The 19,620-nt window shown below is 37.6% G+C and overlaps 1 protein-coding gene across 3 annotated transcripts in view; it reads left to right on the top strand.

Annotated features, from left to right (window-relative positions):
• The window catches only part of LOC111145255 (prolyl 4-hydroxylase subunit alpha 1), a 79,088-nt gene extending 60,286 nt beyond the window's left edge, over positions 1 to 18,802 (top strand). For all 3 annotated transcript variants that reach the window (XM_022500049.1, XM_022500051.1, XM_022500050.1), the window contains 5 exons: positions 8,040 to 8,093; positions 11,464 to 11,529; positions 15,790 to 15,858; positions 16,363 to 16,459; positions 17,716 to 18,802. In XM_022500049.1, the coding sequence (XP_022355757.1) occupies positions 8,040 to 8,093; positions 11,464 to 11,529; positions 15,790 to 15,858; positions 16,363 to 16,459; positions 17,716 to 17,786 (357 nt within the window). In that variant the 3' untranslated portion in view covers positions 17,787 to 18,802. The remainder of the gene's footprint in view (positions 1 to 8,039; positions 8,094 to 11,463; positions 11,530 to 15,789; positions 15,859 to 16,362; positions 16,460 to 17,715) is intronic.
• Positions 18,803 to 19,620: the final 818 nt, after the last annotated feature.

Below are 19,620 nucleotides of genomic sequence, written 5' to 3'. Positions count from 1 at the left end.
TCATGACCTGAGCCGAAGGCAGACGCTTAATGACTGAGCCACCCAGGCGCCCCTGCCTTTTAGTTTTGTGATTGTTTCCTTTGCTGTGCAGAGGCTTTTAATCTTGATGTAGTCCCAATAGTCTTTTTTTGCTTTTGTTTCCCTTGCCACAAGAGACTTGTCTAGAAAAATGTTGCTACAGCCAATGTCAAAGAAATTACTGCCTGTGCTTTCTTCTAGGATTTTTATGGTTTCCGGTATCACATTGGTTCTTTAATCCATTTCAAGTTTATATTCGTGTATGGTTATAAGCAAGTGGTTCAGTTTCATTCTTTTGCATGTTGCTCTTCAGTTTTCCCAATGCCATTTGTTTTTGTTTTTTTTTTAAGATTTTATTTATTTATTTGACAGACAGATCACAATTAGGCAGGGAGGCAGGCAGAGAGAGAGAGAGGAGGAAGCAGGCTCCCCGCTGAGCAGAGAACCGGATGCGGGGCTCGATCCCATGACCTGAGCCGAAGGCAAAGGCTTTAACCCACTGAGCCACCCAGGCCCCCCTCGAATGCCATTTGTTAAAGAGACTGTATTTCCCATTGCATATTCTTGCCTCCTTTGTCAAAGATTTATTAGCCATATAATCGGTTTATTTTCTATTCTATTCTCTTGATCTGTGTGTCTGTTTTTGTGCCAATACCATACTGTTTTGATTACTACAGCTTTGTAGTATATCTTGGTATCTGGGATTATGATACCTCCCATTTTGTTATTCTTTTTCACGATTGCTTTGGCTAGGAGGCACCTGCGTGGCTCAGTTAAGTGTCTTCCTTTGGCTCAGGCCATGATCCCAGAGTCTTGGGAACAAGCTCCAAGTCTGGCTCCCTGCTCGGCAGGGGCTCTGCTTCTCCCTCTCCCTCTGCCCCTCCCCACTGCTTGTGCTCTCTCCCTCTCTCCCTCTCTCCAAATAAATAAAATCTTAAAGAAAAAAAAAGATTGTTTTGGCTATTGGAGGTCTTTAGTGATTCCATACAAATTTTTGTATTCTTTGTTCTAGTTCTGTAAAAAATGCTGTTGGTATTTTGATAAGAATCACATTAATTCTGTCGATTGCTACGTAAATGTAAAATGTAAAATGTACGTTTTAATAGTATTTGTTCTTCCAGTTCATGGGCATAGAATAGCTTTCCATTTCAGTTTCTTTCATCAGTGTTTTATAATAAGTCATCTTCAGTTTCTTTGAAGTAGTTTTCTGAGTACAAGTCTTTGAGCTCCTTGGTTGGGTTTATTCCTAGCTATTATTTTTAGTTAAATTGTAAATAGGACTGTTTTCCTCATGTCTTTCTGCTACTTCATTATCAATGTATAGAAATGCAAATGGATTTCTGTATATTGATTTTGTATCTTGTGACCTTACTGAATTATCAGTTCAAGTAGTTTCTTTGGTTGAGTCCTTAGGGTTTTCTATATATAGTATCATATCATCTGCAAATAATGAAAGTTTAACTTCTTCCTTACCAATTTGAATGCCTTCTATTTCTTTTTCTTGTTTAATTGGTATGGGTACAGCTCCCAGTACCATGTTGAATAAAAGTAATAAGAATGGAGGGGCACTTGGGTGGCTTAGTGGGTTAATAAAGCCTCTGCTCTTGGACAATTGTTTGTTGCAAGTTTTCGATTACTGATTCAGTTTCATTGCCAAATCAGGCTCTATTTTATGTTTTTTTCCTGATTTGGTTTTAGGAGATTAATAGTTTCTAGGAACCTACCCATTTCTTCTAGGTTGTTCAGTTTGTTGGGATATAATTTTTCATAATATTGTCTTACAGTTCTTTGTATTTCTGTGGTGTCAGTTGTTATTTCTCCTCTTTCATTTCTGTTAATTTGAGTCTTTTTTTTGGGGGGGGGATGAGTCTGGCTAGAGGCTTATCAATTTTGTTGCTCTTTTCAAAGAATCAGCTCCTGTTTTCATAGTTTCTGTTTCATTTATTTCTGCTCTAATCGTTATTATTTTCTTTTTCCTACTGGTTTGGGGTTTTGTTTGTTGTTCTTCTAGCTCTTTTAGGTATAAGGTTAGGTTGTGTATGTGAGATTTTTCTTGTTTTTGAGGTAGGTCTTACTGTAAACTTCCTTCCTAGGACAGCTTTTGCTGCATCCCAGAGATTTTGAACCATTTTCATTTGTTTCCATGTATTTTTTATATTGATTTCTTGTTGACCCATTCATTGCTTAGTAGCATGTTATTTAACCTCCATGTATTTGTGTTCTTTCCAAATTTTTTCTTGTGGCTGCTTTCTAGTTTTACTGCATTGTGGTCAAAAAAGTTATTTGGTATGACTTTAATCTTTTTAATTTGTTGAGACTTGTTTTGTGACCTAATGTGTGATCTATTCTGGAGAATGGTTCACGTGAACTTGAGTGTATATTCTGTTTCTCCATGTGCACTTGAATGTGTGTTCTAAGATGGAATGTTCTGAGTATATCTATTAGATCCATCTGGTCTAGTATGTCATCCAAAGCCACTCTTTTCTTACTGATTGTTTTTTTTGCTTGAATGATCTGTCCATTTATGTGAGTGTTAAAGTCCCCTAGTATTATTGTATTATTATTTCCTTTGTGTGTGTTTTTAAGATTTTACTTATCTGAGAGAAAGTGTGAGTGTGAGTGACAAGAGAGCAGGAATAAGGGGGAGAGGCAGAGGGAGAAGCAGACTACCTGCTGAGCAGAGATCGCAGCACGGGGGTCCATCCCTGGACTCTAAAATCATGCCCTGAGCTGAGGGCAGATGCTTAACCCACTGAGGCACGTGGTGCCCGCCCCCTTATGTTTGTTATTAGCTGTCTTATGTATTTGGGTGCTCCCATGTTGGGTGCATAAATATTTATAATTGTTATATCTTCTGATTGGATTGTCCCCTTTATGAAGTGTCCTTGTCTTTTGTTACAGTCTTTGTTTTAAAGTCTGCTTTGTCCAATATAAGTATTACAATCCTGGCTTTCTTTACATTTCCACTTGCATGATAAATTCTTTTCCATCCCTTCACTTTCAATCTGCATGTGTCTTTAGGTCTGAAGTGAGTCTCATAGGCAGCATATAGTTGTGTCTTGTTTTTTTAGTCCATTTTGTCACCCTGTTTTTTGATTAGAGTTCTTAGTCCATTTACATTCAAAATAATTATTGACGGGTATGTACTTATTGCCATTTTGTTACTTGTTTTATGGTTTCTTTTGTATTTCTTTTTTTCTCTTCTATCATGCTTTGGTGGCTTTCTTTAGTGATACACTTGAATTCCTTTCTCTTTATATTTTTGCATATCTATTACCAGTTTTCAATTTGTAGCTACCATGAGGTTTATATATAAAACATCATATGCATATGGCCATCTTTATTAAGTAGATCACTTAAGTTTTTACTCCTCTACCCCCACCACATTTTAGGTATATGGTGTCATATTGTATATCCTTTTATTTTCTGAAACCCTTGATTGATTTTTATAGATAGGCTTAATTTTATTGCTTTTGTTCTTCCTACTCTTCTTACTCTGCTTATGGTCTTTCCTTTCCATTCAGAGTCACCCTTTAACATTCCTTATAGGGCTGGTTTAGTGATCATGAATTTCTTTAATTGCTGTTTTTCTGAAAGCTATCTCTCCTTTTATTCTGAATGATAGCCTTGCTGGATAGAGAATTCTTTTTTTTTTTTTTTTTTTTTTTTAAAGATTTTATTTATTTATTTGACAGACAGATCACAAGTAGGCAGAGAGGCAGGCAGAGAGAGAGGAAGGGAAGCAGGCTCCCTGCTGAGCAGAGAGCCCGACGCGGGACTCGATCCCAGGACCCCGAGATCATGACCTGAGCCGAAGGCAGCGGCTTAACCCACTGAGCCACCCAGGCGCCCTGGATAGAGAATTCTTGGCTGCAGGGTTTTTCTTCTTCTTCTTTCAGCACTTTGAATATATCCTGGCACTCCTTTCTGGCCTACAGAGTTTTCTGTTGAAAAATCTGCTGGTAGCCTTATGTGGTTTCTCTTTTTATGTAACTGTTTTCTCTTGCTGCTTTTAAAATTCACTGTCACCACTTTCTGCCATTTTAATTACTATGTGTCTTGGTGTGGACCTTCATGTTGATTTTGTTGAGGGTTCTCTGTCCCTCCAGGAGCAGGATTTCTGTTTCCTTCCCCGGATTTGGGAACTTTTCAACTATTATTCTTGAAATAAATTTCCTGCTTCCTTTTCTTTCTCTTTTACTTCTAGAATCTGTATAATGCAAATATTACTACGTTTCATTGTGTCACTGAGTTCTCTTAGTCTATTTTAATTGATTATCTTTTTTTTCTCTTTCCTGTTCTTGGTTTTTTTCCACTATTCTGTCCTCCAGGTCACTGATTTGTTCTTCTACTTCCTCTGTTCTACTGTTTATTCCCTCTAGTGTATTTTTAATTTCAGTTATTGAGTTGTTCATCTCTGATTGGTTCTTTTTTATGTTTTCTGTCTCTTTGTTGGGGTCCTTCGTCACAGGGACGAAAGCCTGTGTTGTTAGTGGGCCATTCTGGGGCTGCTCTGGCCTTAAGCTGAGTCAGAGCAGACATTTGCCAAAGATGTGGTAGCACCAGACTGCAGGGTGCTTTTCCTGTGTTGTGCCCCGAGAAGCTTTTTTCGGGGGGCAGGGTCTGCAGTCAGACCAGCCCCCTGCTGGGCCACAGTCTGAGGGGTGTGTATTTATCTTCACCTCTCCCCAGGGCAGGAATCACTTTGGAGTGGTGGAGGCCCCAGTCAGGGCTACTTGCACACTGCTAGGCTTGTGGCACTGCTTTGGATGGACTCTGGCTTAGAGTGTATTGGAGAGAGTAGGGGCTCGTGGCACTAGCAAGATCTGCCCTGGTTTGCTGCGGGAGAGGGCTTACACCCCCTGGGAAAACTCCTGCCCAGTCCAGAATGGAGGGGTGGGTCCATCAAAGAGCTCAGGGAATGAGGAGGTGTGTTGTTGGTATGGTTCATGCAGGTCTGCTGTGTGAGGGGATCTGAAGCTGCCTGGGACGGAGGGGACGTGTCTGCAGAAGAATGGTGAGGCAGGGCTCTCACTCTTAGCAGGAAGAGTGTTCTGCTGCCCTGGTTCCCACAGGTATCTGTGTATCTAGGCTGGGGGAATGAGGGAGGGAAATGGCACCTTCTAGCTCTTTTATTCTTACAGAAGTGTCCCCAAAACCCCTGTTCCTCCAGCACATGCTCTGAGATTAGTAAATAAATCTCCTTCCTATATACCTCAGGCATTTTTCAGACTGCCTCTTCTATGCTGTATCTCATCTGGACTCTATGTTGCATTGTCTATTTAAGGGCAGGGACTCCCGTTTCTTCTAGCCCTCCAGCTCCCAAGAGCTGAGCTTGGTGATTTTTAAAGTTCCAAGTGTTAAGCCCCATTGATTGTAAGAACTTGAGAAGTCAGGCCTCTCTGATTTGCAAAGCCAGATGTTATAGGAATTCATCATATGCATATAACCGTGCATGTCCCCCATGCCTGGGTCAGAGGTCTGTTCCTCTTCCCTCTCCACTCCATTGTGTCCCTCCTTCCCGTAGGCAGCCTCACAGTCTGTTTGGCTCACAGCCATGTCTCAGCCCTTCTGCCCTCTTTGTTGTGGCCTCTCACATTTAGCTGCAGAGAGTCTGTTCTGTCAGTATTCAGGTCGTTTTTTGGATAATTTACGCTGATTTTGGTATTATCCATGGAACAAAGTGAGCCTAGGATTCTCCTACTCTACTATCTTAGTCCCTGATTGCTTGTGCTTTAGATGTCTAAGAAACCATTGCCTAATGCAAGGTCACAAAGATTTACACCTGTTTTTTCCTAACAGTTTTATCCATACTTTCAGATCTTGATCCATTTTGAGTAAATTTTGAATATGGTATGAGGTGGAGGTCTAATTTCATTATTTTAATGTGAATATCCAATTGTTCCAGCATCATGTGTTTACAAAATGATTCTTCCCTACTGAATTGTCTTAGTAATTTATATGAGTATTAAGAATTAAAGTGCTTTATTTCTTTGCACTTACCGAGAATAGTTTAAACATTCCTTTCCTTCTCATTGTGAAATGATATAGAGTAAGCATGTTTTCTCTGCGTTTGCAAATTGTCATACTTATAAGTTTGGGTTTTCAACATTTTATCCTTTGTGCTTTTAATATAAAGTATCCATGAGGGTTTTTTTGTTTTTTATTGTGAAGATTTCTTTCCAATATTACTTCCTCCAAGACATCTTTCTCCTGTCCATCACAATCACTTTCCATATGTTAGTAAGTTTGCCTTCACCAAGTTCCTCTGGCTGCATATCTAGAGTTTCTTGAATAGCACAAATGGAAGCATTCCCCCTTGTCAGTTCTTTTTCCTGTGTCCCCATTTAGGTTTGATTTGAATTTTACTTACAGCATCATTAACTTTCCATATCTGTGCTGTATGTTAACTTTTGTTAGCCAGTTCCCTCTTCCAGCTATCCATTTTTGTAAAATCTTACATGGTGAGGAAACACAATTACATATTTTGCTGCCTGTGTGTGAACTGAATAACAGATATGCAGTGACCAGTCACTGATAGACTTTGATAGAAGTGATAGGATTGGTAATTGATCATGATGTGCTGCTGTTATTTACATAGTAATTTCTGGTCTAAAGCGCTAGCAGCAACATTAGTACTTTATGCAGTTACAGTTAATATGCTGTGGTAAAACTGAAATTTAAACTGTTTTTAGGGGTCTGGTGTTAATGATTAGCTAAATATGCATTTTGGAACTGTGCAAAGAAGGGTTGTCTATACTTAAATTTGCTTAAGTTGCCATTTATTCATTGGTAATCTACAGCTTCCTTGTTATTCATTATATTATTAAAAACTCTTGTATACATCTTTTTCTTCCCTGATCTATGTTTATTCTTATTTGCTTAACCTTCACAGAATTTTTCAAGCTACTTGATAACAGTTTTACTTAGTAGGCTTAGTAGGCAGATCCAACCCAACATATCTACACCATAAGGAATCAAATATCCAGAGTAATAATTTACACAGGACTTGGACTTTGCTGTGGGCAAACACTCTTTTAAATATATTCTCCTTTCATTTCATCAGCAGTGCTGTTTAAATCCCATTCTCCTTTCATGTTGTCACATTGGGATGCAAGGAAGGAGTTAAGGAGGGTATCCTTCTCCTTAGTTTACAAATAAGAAAACTGAGATTGTATTGAAAGTTACATATATTATAACTAAGAAAGCTAGAACTTACACTCAGACCAGATACTTTTCTTACTTTCTTTTGCTGCTTCACATGGGATTGTCATTACCAACTGAAATTGTTAGCACCCTCCAGCAGGAATAATTAAGTTTCGTGTTAACTTCCTCCCTCTTTTACCTTAGGATAAAAAAAAAAATATGTAGGAGGAAATTTTATTAAAATAGATTGGGAGTTTCCCAGCATTTTGGGCTTTGGAAAATATGAGTCTTGATTTAAACTCCAAAGGAAAGTGTTTAGTAAAAATTAATAATAGAACCCTCCAAACTCTATCCTAGAAAATTTTAATTCTAAACATTTTAATTTTAAAATTCTAACTCGTTTTAGTTTATGTATTAGAGGAAAACATGTACCCCAAACATCTACTAAAGAAAAGCATATTAACTAAGGTTCTAAAATAACTATGTAGTAGCTATCCTAGATTTTTATCCTGGTTCCTTAAGAATTCTCATTGATTTAAACTGCTTTGCTTCTCATTTCTCTAGGAGTACGTAATCATGACATATAAGACACCAAAATAGGACTTACTAATTTTTTTTTTTTTTAAGATTTTATTTATTTATTTGACAGACAGAGATCACAAGGAGGCAGAGAGGCAGGCGGAGAGAGAGGGGGAAGCAGGCGCTCCACTGAGCAGAGAGCCCGATGTGGGGCTCGATCCCAGGACCCTGAGATCATGACCCGAGCCGAAGGCAGAGGCTTAACCCACTGAGCCACCCAGGCGCCCCAGGACTTACTAATTTTTTGAATAGTAGTCTTGATTCTTTTTAATGCGTACTTTGTTCCTCTCCTTCAGGTAGCAAATTATGGAGTTGGAGGACAGTATGAACCCCATTTTGATTTTGCACGGGTAAGTTAAAAAAAAAAAAATGAACGTAGGTGTTCTACTGAAGCTCAGGCATGACATGTTAATTCTGTTCCTTTAGTATTAAAAACTTAGTCTGTTTGCAATTTGTGGAAGTATGGTGGAATAGAGACCCTATAAAACCTTTTTAGCAGTAAAAAACCCTTAGATACACAGTAAAAAAAAAAACAAAACAAAAAACACTTTTAAATGCATTGCTGAGCCTGGAAGAAAGGAAATTCCCAAAGGCAAAATGAACAAAGAAAACCTAGAAACTAAAATTAGAGTTAAAGGGGGTGGCAAAAAAGCTGAAGCTGAAGGCATGTGCCTCCAAGAGTTGAGAGCTTTGGAGACTAACAGCTCTGTGAGAGGACCTACCACTGTGTAAGCTACTGAACCTGAGAGACCCATGCATAAAACCCGAATCTCCAAAAGGATTATATTCTCAGAGAAAGAATAGCCTTGAAAATAATCTGCTTTGAGTTATGAGCCTTAAGGAGAGTTGCCTGTCATCACCCGGGTTGGGGCTGGGGGTGGGGTGGGGGAATGCAATGTGTATGAGAGCCTTTTCTGGGAGTTTAAAAGCATAGGCGTGCTCCCACATGAACCTTGGATTTGAATTTTCACTACCCTGGAAGAGGAAATTTGTTCAGTTAGGTAGTACTCCTTGGTACTCCTCCCTGAAAACAGGCATCCTCATTATAACACCTCGGGAATTTATTTTATTTTTTTTTAAAGATTTTATTTATTTATTTGACAGAGAGAGGTCACAAGTAGACGAAGAGGCAGGCAGAAAAAGAGAGAGGGAGGCAGGCTCCCTGCTGAGCAGAGAGCCCGATGCGGGACTTGATCCCAGGACCCTGAGATCATGACCTGAGCCAAAGGCAGCGGCTTAACCCACTGAGCCACCCAGGCGCCCCCACCTCAGGAATTTTAAAGATTAAGGTCAACCAAATATGAACTCTAATATTAAAAAAGAAATCACTGGTAATAAGACACCACTGGTGAGACTAAAGTACCCAACAGATTTAGATGCCCCCAGGATATTAGGTACTTCAGTTATCAAGTACAGCATATAAAATAACTGTATAACATTCTTAAAAATAGAAGGATAAATATTAAACCTTCAAAATGATTTAACATATTTGAAAAACAAATAGAAGCTATAGGGAGAAAAAAGTGTTGAAACTTAAAGTTTGGATTAATTAAAACAGGTTAGAGACTGTTGAAGTAAATCAGCAGATTAGTGATGAATCTGAAGAAATTATAAGAATACGCTGAGCCAGGAAAATTAAAAAATACAAAATAGATGTAGAGAAACACTGGAGAATAAATAATACTGAAGCAGTTTGCTAAAAAGATGTAACTTTTCTTTTTTCACATTAAGCTATACATTTTATATATATATATATATGTACATATATATATATATAACCAAATCTTAATTAAGCTTTATCATAATTACATGAATTCTAGGGGCATGTGGGTGGCTTAGTCCATTAAGCATCTGCCTCTAGCTTAGGTAATGATCCTGGGGTCCTGGGATCGAGTCCCATGTCAGGCTCCCTGCTTGGTGGGGAGCCTGCTTCTCCCTCTCCCTCTGCAGCTCCCTTGATGGTGCACATGCTTTCTCTGTGTTAAACAAATCTTTAAAAAAAAAAAAAAAAAAAAAAAAGCAGAGAAATATTTTTTAAAAATTAAATGAATTCTAAGAACTGTCTCAGGTATTTTAATAAACATCTTGAACTTTAACCATTTTAAAATAAGGATATATTCTTTTGCAAGACAACAGCCTTTATTGTGTTGTAGCCCTTGGCCAGCTTCAGTCCCAGAATCCTAGATTCTTCTATTTGGCCAGTAAAGAATATATTTTTAGTTTCTTTCCCTTCTATTTTCAATTATTGAAAAATGTCTGAGAGTCTTGGATGATGGGAAAGAGTATAAAATTCAAGCCCTGACATTATTGCAACTAAATTTTTTCTTAGTTTTTTATTTTGAAATCGTTACAGATTCTTAGGAAGTAGTAAAAGAAATACACAGGGAGATCTCTTGAACCCTTCCCTCAGCCTCCCCCACTGTTAGCATCTTCCATTACTGTAGCACATTATCAAAACCAAGAAATAGGCATTGGCACAAGCCACCAAGCTTATTCATATTTCACTAGTTATATTTACACTAATTTGCATGTGTGTGTGTGTACAGTTTTACTATATGTGTAGCTTGTGAAACTGCCACCACAATCAAGGTGCATAACTGCACCATCACTGCCAGACTCCCGTATGGTACTTACTGCTCTGGAGATGCACATACCCTTCTGCTTCCCGTGCCTAACTGCTGGTAACCACTAATCCAACTTGTTCTTCTCCATAATTGTATTTCACAAATGTTAGATAAAGGTAATACGTAGTGTGTATCATTTTGAGATCTTCTCATTTCACTCAGCATAATTCCTTTGAGGTTCGTGTTCTTACCAAATTTAATAATAGTGTGCTCTTTTTATTGCTGAGTACTGTTTCATGGTATGGACACATTTCAGTTTGCTTAGTCACTCATCCTTTGAAGGACATTTTGGGGCTATCACAGTCCTATTTGGAGCTATCACAAATAAAGATGTGTGTAAATTTGAAAAATCTATTTTCATTTTTCTGGGAGAACTGCCAAGAGACTATTGTATTTTAATTTAGATTTTTTTTTTTTTTTTTTTTAATTTGAGACCGAGAAAGAGCAGGGGGTAGGGGCAGAGAGGGAGAAGCAGACTCCTTGCTGAGCAGGGAGCCTGAAGCGGGGCTCTATCCCAGGACCCTGAGATTATGACCTGCCTGAGCCAAAGGCAGATGCTCAACCGACTGAGTGACTCAGGTGCCCCTAATTTATATTTTAATAGCCCAGATGTGAATTCTCCAGCCAGATTAAAGTGCTGACTGTCCGAAAGAATGAAAGCATAGTAGCAGTAAACATTTGAATGGCTCATGAGTTCAAAGTAAATCTTAAGGTAAATTTTTTACCCACAGAGAGTAGAGTTCATGAATGTGGCTAAAAGGCCCTCATGTCTTGTTTTTTGGGTTTGTTTTTTGGAAGCAAAACTATAGGCATGAATTTTATTAATGATCTGTAGATAGCCTAAATAACGAAAACCAGTATCTACTAATAAATCTGGCTTTTTTCCCTATAGTGCTCTTATCAAAAGTATTCACTGTTCATGCTGAATTGGCATCAACCAGTATTTGAGTGCCTGCTATATATCGTGCACTAGACTTTATAAATGAGTCTTGGGGTTTTTGGCATATCCTTTAGCATATTACTGGTGTTTAGTTGCCACTAGAAAATTTGCATTACTGAATTTTATACTATTGAATTCATTGTGTTTTATTCACAGAAAGATGAACCAGATGCTTTCAAAGAACTGGGGACAGGAAACAGAATTGCTACATGGCTGTTTTATGTAAGTTACAGCTGAAATTTTTATTTTAAGATGGGATTTTATTACATGACATTTTTTTTTTAAAGATTTGTTTATTTGACAGAGATCACAAGTAGGCAGAGAGGCAGGCAGAGAGAGAGGAGGAAGCAGGCTCCCTGCTGAGCAGAGAGCCCGATGCAGGACTCCATCCAGGACCCTGGGATCACGACCTGAGCTGAAGGCAGAGGCTTTAACCCGCTGAGCCACCCAGGCGCCCACATGACATTTATTTTGATGTGTTCAGGTGTTTGTTTTCCTTAGCCCTTATTTGATGTTCTGATTTAGAGTTTTTACAACTGAGTAACAGGAGGGGTTTTTTGCATTTATAACTTCTTCAAATTGTAATATTAAAGCCTGAATAAGAATGCTAAAATTACTAACAGTCTCTCTACTTGGAAACAATCATTGTTGATATTTTGAAGTATGGACTGTTAATATGTGTATATAGGCATCTCTGTATATACTCATATACATTTTAAACTCTTTGAATTTTTTGTTGCTATATGTCAGAAAAAGTTTACAAATCATAAGTACTATAACGATAAATTTTCACAAAGTGAACACATTTGATGTAAGCAGCAGCCAGGTGAAGAGCACATTCTAGCACCCTGGAAGCCCCATTAAGAGTAACCATATTTTTTTTTTTTTTAATAGATGCATGGGTTTTTTTTTAAAGATTTTATTTATTTATTTATTTATTTGACAGAGAGAGATCACAAGTAGGCAGAGAGATAGAGAGGGGAGGGGAAGCAGGCTCCCTGTTGAGCAGAGAGCCCGATGTGGGACTTGATCCCAGGACTCTGGGATCATGACCTGAGCTGAAGGCAGAGGCTTAACCCGCTGAGCCACCCAGGCTCCCCAAGAGTAACCATTTTCACATTGTTTATTAAAGTTTAAAAACTTACAATATTTTTAAATTTTTTCCATATGTTTAGGTATATGAATAATGTTAACTTTGGTCATAATATTTGCTCCAGTTCTCTACTGCTTCATAACAATCACCACAAAACTAAATGGATTAAAATAACTTTTTCTGTCTCCTGGTTGTGTGGTTGAGCAGGCATCACTCCTGGTCGTTGCTCTGGATCTCCCGTGCATTTGCAGTCAGGATGACTGGCACAGGGTCATTTTGAAGGCTGGGGTTGAGACTGGCTTTGTCCAGAATTCCTGCATGCGGTCTGGGCTTCTTCCAGCATGGTGGCTGGATTACAAGAGCGCATATCTCCACAAAAAGCAAGGCTGAAATGCATTGCATTTTCATTACCTACCCTCAGGAGTCAAATAATATTACTTCTCCTGCATTTTATTAATCAAAGCAATTACAAGGTTCAGGGGACAAGGACATAGTCCCTACCACTTGGTAAGAATATCAGTGTCACGTAAAAAGAACATGTAAGACAGGACCTATTGGTATAATATTTGGAAAATATAATCTCCTATGTTGATGTAACCTTTGTTAACTTAAAAAGTTGTATTTTATATCTAGACTTTATTTCATTGCACTTTCATCCCTGTCTCCATCTGAATGATATGAAAATGGCATCTGTTTTTGCTGTTTTATCTCACTCCCGACTAAAATCGGTGTGTCTTTGCTTAGTCTCACTTTCTCTCTTCATTGCTCCCTGCCACCTTCCCCGTGTGTCTTTTACCCTATTTCCTCCATTCTTCATTCCCTCTATTCAACCTACCTTATCACTTTCCTACATTATTCTTCCACCCTCCCTCTTACAACTTCATCTGTTTCCAAAAAGATTTAAGATACCATTAAAAAAAGGATGTAAGTACTGTAATATAACTAAGTTATCACAAAGGGAGAGCCAGGGGAGAAGCTGATACATTGTACAAAATTCATGCAGTGAAATCTTATATACTTTCTAGAGATGAGTTCTCCATAATTGTACCAATTTATATCCCACCTTTATATGTTGATGTTTGTCAGACTTTGATCTGTACATCTTTCACTTATTAGACTGACAGTTCTTGTGCTTTAATTTGCATTTCTCTTATTAGAGAGGGTGATCATCTTTTCTGGTGTTTGAGAGACATTAAACATTTTTTTGCTTTTATGAATATTGATACTATATTATTTGGTCCAATATCCATAAGTGCTAGATTTTACCGTTAGATTTTATGTTAATTACCGATTATGTTCTCCTTTAATTATATAGCATTTGATTAGGTTAGTGATTCACCCCCCCCCAATTGTTTTACTATTCCCAGACCAGCTGGACCAGCTACACGGAGTACGTCTTCTGCCGGGAGAGAGCTCCCCAGACCCCCTCGCGACTCCAGCGCTCCCAACCCCCACCTTCCTGCTCCTACCCCACGCCTTTCCATTCCCCTGTCTCCCACCTTTAGTAGCTGGGCCAGGCCTACTCATGCCCCACTTGAGAACCTGCAGCTGCAAATCCTCTCGGCTTCTTCGTCTTCTTTGGACCTAGCTAACCGAGAGAGCCCAGATGTACCCTCTCCAGCGCTTCCTCTGCCCCCCTGACTCAAACCACCCCTCCCCTGGATTGTCCTTTAAAAAAAAAAAAAAAAAAGGCCATTTAGCATAATTTTTTCATTTCTCAGGTGTTTCATCACTTACTACTACTGATGATGTATTTATCATAGTAAAATATCCTTATTTATCTTACTTAATGCTTTTATTTTGATTTAAACTGTGCATCATATTGAGATAAAACTCTGTTTTCTTTGCTGTAACATTTGCTGGGCAAATCTTTTTCAGTGTTTCTAAGTTCCTTGTTTAATTCTTTTATTTTTTATTTTTTTAAAGATTTTATTTATTTATTTGACAGAGATCACAAGCAGGCAGAGAGAGAGAGGAGGAGGAAGCAGGCTTACTGCTGAGCAAAGAGCCCGATGTGGGGCTCGATGCCAGGACTCTGGGATCATGACCTGAGCCAAAGGCAGAGGCTTTAACCCACTGAGCCACCCAGACGCCCCTCTAAGTCCCTTGTTTTAGATGTGACTCTTGGATGTAGCATACTTGGGTTTTGCTTTGTGATTCAGTCTTTATGATCTGTGGTTCCATTGTCTCATTTTGTCCATGTGGTTCCTCCATTTGGAAGATTTGTTTTTTGTTTTTTGTTTTTTTTTAATTTATTTATTCGACAGAGAGATCACAAGTAGGCAGAGAGTCAGGCAGGGGCGGGGGGAAGCAGGCTCCCCACCAAGCAGAGAGCCCGATGTGGGGCTCGATCCCAGGACCCTGGGATCATGACCTGAGCTGAAGGCAGAGGCTTTAACCCACTGAGCCACCCAGGCTCCCCGATTTGTGTTTTTATTCTAGGTTACATTTGAAAAATTTTTAAGATTTTAATTCCAGTATAGTTGACATACAATGTGATATAGCTTCAGGTATTCAGTTGAGTGATTCAACACTTCCTTACATTACCTGGTGCTAATCACAAGTGCATTCCTTAATCCCCATCACCTCTTTAAACCATCCGCCCCCAACCTTCCCTCTGGTAACCACCAGTTTGTTCTCTATAGTTAAGAGTGTGTTTCTTGGTTTCTGTCCTTTTTTTTCCCCTTGGAGTCCACATGTGAGTGAAATCATTTGGTATTTGTCTAACTTACTTCGCTTAGCATAATACTCTTGAGCTCTAAGTCATTGCAAATGGCAAGATTTTATTTTTTATGGCTGAATAATATTCCATTGTGTGTGTGTGTGTATACACACAGACACAACATCTTCTTTATCCATTCATCTTTCAGTGGATACTGGGGCTGCTTCCATAATTTAGCCATTGTAAATAATGCTGCAGTTAACACAGGGGTGCATATATCCTTTTGAATTAGTGTCTTCTTATACTTTGGATAAATACCTAGTAGGAGCACCTACTATTATTACTCTAGATACTGAAGCTCAGCAATGAACAAATGAAAAGTCCTGCCCCCAGGGAGGTTATACTTCAGTGCTATAAATGCCTAATTATACCCCTGTGTTACTTGATTTATTGGTTTTAAATAATGTCTTTTTACCTCTGGCTATAAGATATAAAAGATATCCTTATCTCCCTTCCTGGCTCTCTCATTTATTTTTTTACTTAAGTATGTAAACCTAAACTGTATCTTATTTTGTTTAAAAACTAAGTAGCATGCACAAACTTTCCTATGTTAGGTAGAAGTCCAGATGTTCTCCTGTTCCCTGTGGTCTCCTGCTTCCTCACAGTGGCATATTTAGCTTTATTGTACCAGTGCTTCTGATAATACTTCTCTGGAATTCTCTTACAGATGAGTGATGTTTCAGCAGGAGGAGCCACTGTTTTTCCTGAAGTAGGAGCTAGTGTTTGGCCCAAAAAGGTAAACTTGATTCGTTTATTTTAATTTTGTGGGTCTCTTTATTTTTTTCCCTGAGGAAGAGATGCACCTCAATTTCATGGTTTAATTAATGAATTACATTTTTAAAGGTAGAGATAATGTAAGCCTTACTAGGTAAGATTTACTTACTAGGTATACCAAGTAAAATTTTGAATATTTTTGTGGCACAGTTTACCATGATTACCTAGAAGTAATGAACAACCAAGGATTAGTACTTAAAAGTTTTCATTTCTAAAATGGGTTCCATATGATATTTATCCCTCCATCTTGCTACTGTAAGATTTGTTAAGCAACTTTGTGATATTAACATTTCCATATGATCACCAGAATTTTGTAAATGATTGTCATATTTTAGAATTTTATTAGAGAAGATATAATGCTGCCATAGATGAGTACTTGCTCACAGGAACAGAGGAAAATTTAATTCCTGCAAAAAGTGATAACCTACTATCTTATTTAGAGATAATTTTTTATTATTCTCCATAGGGAACTGCTGTTTTCTGGTACAATCTCTTTGCCAGTGGAGAAGGAGATTACAGTACACGGCATGCGGCCTGTCCAGTGCTTGTTGGAAACAAATGGGGTAAATATTTCCTGTATTCTCTTGTGATTTCTCCTAACATTGAAAGTGATTCAGCCACGCCAGTTTCTGATCATAATATAAGTTTGCTTTTAACAGCTCAGAATTCTTATGACAGATTTTAACAGTATTGCAACTTGAATAAGATAGTATCTTTCCCTCAAGGAGTTTACAATGGTCTCTGATGGAGACAGGCAAATGGATAAATAAGAATATGGTATAGTACACATTAGTACAGAGACGTAAACAAGATGGTAACTCCTTATAGTTGGGGAGGCTTCTTCAAAGCTTAATTTTAAAATTTGGTCTTGAAGCTAGAGCAGTATGTTTTCCAGGCCTGTTAGAAACGGGGGCCCAGACTCATGTGAAGCTAGGGAGACACTTAGTGTCATGCTAGTGCAAATGACCAGCCACATGAAAACAAAATAGAAACATACTGTTTAACCCCATAAATCCATTTCAATATGTGTCACTAGCCACATTTCAAGTATTTTAGTAGCCAAATGTGTCTGGTGGCTACCATATCAGACATAGCAGGACTAAGAAGTAACATCTGATGGTTAGGATTTTAAAAATCTCGTCTGATGATGGTAATGTTTGGCAATCACTGGACTAGAATGAAGAAAGGCAAGTGAAGGGGAGAACATTTGCAGCAGCAAAACTGTTGGAGAGTAAAGAGATTGAAGAGATATAGAGAGTGAAGAGGTATATAAGAAAAAGTGACAGGGCTTGATGACTGAAAGATTGGAAACAGGAGTTGAGAAAAGGTAAAAGTAATTATGGGTCCTAGTTTAGATATTTATACACATTGATGCCATGGATTGGGCTTTCGGATATAGGAGGAGTAGAAAATTCCATTTGAGGTACACTGAAAAGCAGTATATCTTGAAATCAAGGAAACTTAATGAGCACATAATAGTAGTGACTGATTGTAGGATTGTTCTCTAGAGTAGAGGTTTTACATTCATTTTTAAAAAGTCTCTGTTAGGGATCGTATTTTGCAAACAGGTTAAACCATGTTCTGACTGTACCTACATCTTAATTCCAATTGTGTTTCATTTCAAGCCTTTCATTGAACATCAGAAATTTAGGAGATGCACATACATAGACTATCAATTGAGTTTTCAACATTTAGCGAAGCTTTTAAGAGTGCTTACGTACCATCTGCCTTCATCTTATTTGGTCTTGAACTTATAGCTCATGTAGAAACTTTGTTAAATTAGATAATAGAGAATCTTAATATATTTTTTCTCTCACAGTATCCAATAAATGGCTCCATGAACGTGGACAAGAATTTCGAAGACCATGCACCTTATCAGAATTGGAATGACAAATAGGCTTCCCTTCCTCTCCTGTTATACTCTGATGTGTCTGATATGCACATTGCCCAGTCTTCACTTTCCAGAGTTTACAGTTGACTAACACTCCATGATTGATTTCAGTCATGAACCTCATCCAATGTTTCATCTGTGGACAATCACTAACTTTGTGGGGTTTTTTCCTTTTGAAAGTAACACTAAATCTCCATATTATACATATAAACCTTTAAAGTTCAGTTGGTATCACAGAGGATAAAACAAGGTAGAAATGTAAAAATTCCTAATTTTTAACTCTATCTTAAAGAACTTCTTGTTTGGCTAAAGAAAACAGTTTAAGCATCTGATTATAGTATTTCACTACATCTCAGTGTTCAGGGGATAGGCTAGAATGGGCCATGTGATTAAGTATGTGCCTAGGTATTAGGTCTACCTAATCTTATTTCTCTGGATCTGCCTGAAGATTAGGAATAAACTAGTCCTCAAATCTGGGTTCCATTTGATGTTTGCCCCATATGCTATTCTAAGTTGATTTTTCTTCCTTTCAGATCTTCTTAAAGAAAGTATACTATATTTTCCCAGTCCCGTTCTTTTCTCATAGCTCCTCTGTGGTGAATTTAGTCTGGGTTAAAATACTTTGCTTAAACAAAAATTTTTAATACAAAGCCCTGTATAATATCAACACTGGGTCTTAACTAAAATGATCATTAGCCTGTTTCCCCCCTTTTCATAAATGATGATTTTGTCCATAAAATTTGCTGTTTTTCTTAGTGCTAAACCTTGCCTCTTATTCCTGCTATAGCAGGGTGATGATGTTGGCATTCTGATAAAATATTGTGCCTTAGGAGACTGGAAATTTTAAAATGTACAAGTCCTTTTAATGATGAGGGAATTGATAAAAAAAATCTTTTCTAAAAAGCCAAAATGTTTGTTTTTCTCAATTCTGAGATGTGTTGTGACAACAATGACCTATTTATGATCTTAAATCTTTTTTTAAAAATGTTTCTGTTTTCTGTGTGGTATTTTTCGTATTTGAATGTGAATGTATGCTCTAGTGACAGGTGATTTATGTTGATTTTTTTTTTTTTTTTTTTTTTTTAATGTGTAGGACTTAGGTTTATCCCCCTGCACTCTAATGTCACATGGCTATGGTAGAAAATTGAGGCTCTTTGAACTTTCAGATACTTAATCAAAATCAGTTTCCTTCAACAAGAGCTCTACAACTTTACTATGGTTATGGAGTTATTACACTAATGTTACTTAAGCTTTCTCTTATTCAAAAATAAGGTGGACTATAAAGCTGTGACCCTAATGAAGTCTACTAATGACCTTTCAGACTAACTTCTTACATTTCTTACAGTGAATCTTAGTTCATACTAAGGGCTTTCTATCCTTTATGCACTATTTAAATATAAATTTAAGAAAGTGTTACTTGTTTGGGTAAGAAGGTATTATTACTTTTACCAATTAAAAAAATCAACTGTAAAATTCCTTTCTCCCAAATACCCTTTGTTTCACCACCACAACTATTTTGGTAAGAAATATTGAGAATTAGCCTCAGTATTTTAATCTGCTTAGATTTTGTGACCATAGATGATTTAAAAAAAAAAAAAATCATGCTAGAAGCAATGCGAATGCAAAAGTATAGAAATAAAATGGGGGGGGTTTCAGTGAATGGAAACTAACTTTTATTACCTTATATGTTTTAGCAAGTAGAATAAAAGTAATATATATTTCAGAAGGAAATGACATTCTTAAACATTTCCTTATTATATTCAACCCAAACTCTCCATGAGGATCAATAAACTCTTTTCAGTATTAGATCTTACAGAACCCTCCTATGTTTCA

Source organism: Enhydra lutris, unplaced genomic scaffold (genome assembly GCF_002288905.1).
Source record: "Enhydra lutris kenyoni isolate GAN:26980312 unplaced genomic scaffold, ASM228890v2 scaffoldscaffold12, whole genome shotgun sequence".
Taxonomy (NCBI): Eukaryota; Metazoa; Chordata; class Mammalia; order Carnivora; family Mustelidae; genus Enhydra; species Enhydra lutris.
This window is presented reverse-complemented; position numbering and strand designations above follow the sequence as displayed.